This window comes from Hyposmocoma kahamanoa, unplaced genomic scaffold (assembly GCF_003589595.1).
Source record: "Hyposmocoma kahamanoa isolate Upper Pololo Valley unplaced genomic scaffold, ASM358959v1 79, whole genome shotgun sequence".
Lineage (NCBI taxonomy): Eukaryota > Metazoa > Arthropoda > Insecta > Lepidoptera > Cosmopterigidae > Hyposmocoma > Hyposmocoma kahamanoa.
Window position 1 is genome coordinate 4,202,059 of NW_020653993.1, and position 2,904 is coordinate 4,204,962.

General features: G+C 42.3%; 1 protein-coding gene across 1 annotated transcript; it reads right to left on the reverse strand.

Moving 5' to 3' along the window:
- Positions 1 to 1,243: 1,243 nt before the first annotated feature.
- Positions 1,244 to 2,584, reverse strand: LOC113233526. Its single transcript, XM_026468647.1, has one exon. It carries the CDS (start codon positions 2,582 to 2,584, stop codon positions 1,244 to 1,246), a length of 1,341 nt encoding a protein of 446 aa, XP_026324432.1.
- Between the last annotated feature and the right edge of the window lie 320 nt (positions 2,585 to 2,904).

The following is a 2,904-nucleotide window of genomic DNA, read 5'->3' on the forward strand; positions in this document are numbered from 1 at the left end:
TGGGTGTTTCATGCTATCATCAATATTAGCATGTTTAATCCGTCCACCGACTCTTAACAACCCAGTATGATCTATATATGGATTTAAGTTAAAAATCTTGCTCTTTGACGATAACTTGTCTTGATTTCGTAGGCTGCTGATTTCGGAGGTGAATTCTGTTTGTTGAACTCTCTCTACGATTTTGATTTTTGCTCTCTCAAGTTCCTCGATTGATAGATAAGATTGCTTGGGTCGGTTGCGTGTTACGGCTCGCAGTACCCAGCCCAGCACTCGAGTGGCGCGTGTAATGCTGCTGTACTTATGTATTATGTCATTTACGATGTCGGCGCGTTGCTCCGTCGCGACGTTTGATAATAATGATGTTTTAATTTCTTCATCAGTGACGTAGATATGACGTTCAGCTGGTTCTTGGTTTTGTGCAAATGATTGTAACCACGACGGCCCAGTCCACCACAATGGATGCTGTTTCAGTTGATCTACTGAGATGCCTCTGCTCGCACAGTCTGCTGGGTTGTCACCTGATTTGACGTGCTGCCAGCATTCTGCAGGCATTACTACAGTTATTTGTTGAACCCTGTTCGCTACGAATGCTTTCCAGCGGTTAGGATCACCTTGGAGCCAACCAAGTGCTGCTGTAGAGTCTGTCCACCCAAACACAGTGATATGATGGCCAGATAGACTGTCTTGAACTGTCTTCATAAGCTTTGACAGCAAAAGACATGCAGTTAGTTCTAAACGCGGAAGGGTCACAGTCTTTTTGACAGGAACTAGTCTAGCTTTTGCCGCTGCTATCACGATCGAGGGCTGTTGATTGGAGTTGCATGGTTGCTTATTGATTTTGCAGTATATTACACAAGCATAAGCTTTTGTAGACGCGTCACAAAACCCATGTAACTCAATGCTTTCGTTCCGGCTACTTCCAAACCATCTTGGAATTTTTATTTGATTGATATCTTCTAGTTCTTTTCTGATTTTATGCCATTCCATGCTCATGTTGTCTGGTAACTGGTCATCCCATTGCACGTCTTCCAGTAGCCATACTTTTTGAAATAGAAGTTTCAGTGTGGTAGTTACGGGAGAGAGCCACCCCAATGGATCGAAAACCTGGGATATTTCAGATAATAGGATTCTCTTGCTTATTGGCTTTGATGATGATGGTTTCAGTATTATTTCAAATGAAAACTGATCACGTTGTGGATTCCATCGGAGCCCTAATGCTTTGGTGGAGTCCTGGTGTTTGAAATCAAATGGCTGCTGCTGATTGCTGCCATTTTCGGAGATTGAATCCTCCCGATTTGAGTAAATTAATCAAATCTGCTTGTAATTGCCTAGCAGCCTCAATGCTGTGGCTTCCACTGAGGAGGTCATCCATGTAAAACTCTTCCTCTAGTGCTTTTGCTGCAGAAGGATACTTGAAGCCTTCATCTATTGCCAATTGCTTTAATGTCCTCATGGCGAGAAAGGGTGCTGCCTTAGTGCCATAAGTTACAGTTGTTAGTACGTACTCACGTAACAGTTGATCTGTAGAATCTCTCCAAATGATTTTTTGAAGATGTTGATCCTTTTCGTGAACGAGTATTTGTCTAAACATCTTCTCGATGTCAGCTGTGAAAGCAATCTTATACTGCCTCCACCTTAAAATCAATGATAGTAAATCTGACTGTAAGTTAGGTCCACAGTACATTAAATCATTCAAGCTGCGGCCAGATGACGTAGGCGATGACGCATTGAATACGGCGCGCAATCCCGTTGTAGTGGACTCAGAACGAATTACGCAATGATGTGGCAGGTAGCAACTTGGTGTCTCGTTACTTGTACACTCACACATGTGGCCGAGATTGATATACTCATTCATAAAGTCCCTATAATCCTTTGCTATGTTTGGATTTCTTTTGAGTTTTTTCTCCAACTGAAGAAATTGTGCTACGGCTCGTCGCTTTGATTCTCCAAGTTGTTCCTTGGCATCAGGTTTCATTGGGAGTCGTACGACGTAGCGACCATCTTCTTGGCGGGTCGTTTGCTGTTCGTAAAGCTGCACACATGCGTAGTCTTCTGATGACATATTAAGGGTATTATCGCCAATATCTTCAATAGACCAAAATCTGTGAATGTCTTCCATGTTGTTCAAAACTACGTTGCATTGATATGTTTTCACATTTCCACAAAGTAGCCAACCTAAATGCGTCTGCTGAGCTATAGGTTGTGATAAGTTGTCGCCTTTGATGACACCGCCCAACACGATAAGCGAATAGATGTCAGCTCCGAGGAGCAGGTCTACAGGACGACTGTTGTAAAACTCAGGGTCAGCTAGAGTTATATTTTGTATGTGTGACCAAGACGGTTTCTCAAAAGTTTGGTTTGGTAAATTGTTGATGAGATTTCGCATAATAAATACATCTGAAGTGAAAGTGAAATCTCCATGCAATGCGGACATGGTTATCTCCATGACGCCCTTGCAGTTGTTTTCTCTTGCTCCGAGGCCTAAAACTACACCTTTACAGCGGCGTCGTGGTAAAGCTAACTTTTGAGCAGCATTTTCCGTGATGAGAGAAACCTGAGAGCCTTGATCAATAAGCGCTCTCATGGTGTAACGTGTACCATCTGCGCCTTTAACTGCAATCAGCGCTGTAGCTAATAAAATTTCAGCTGATTGATTTCTAGAAACATGTGCTGTGCTGTGTGATATAACTTGCTCGTTGTTAATTTTCGAAGTCGGCGGTTGCTGTGCCTTTGTAAAAGCGTCATGTAACAAGGTGTTGTGTAACGCTGAGCATTCTCGACACGTTTTTGTAGAAAAACATTTATTGTCGGTATGATCATAAAGACAATTGGTGCAAAGTTTCAATTTATTTGCAGTTTTCAATTTCATGTCGCTTGTTAGCGACAAAAAGTTTTTACAATGAA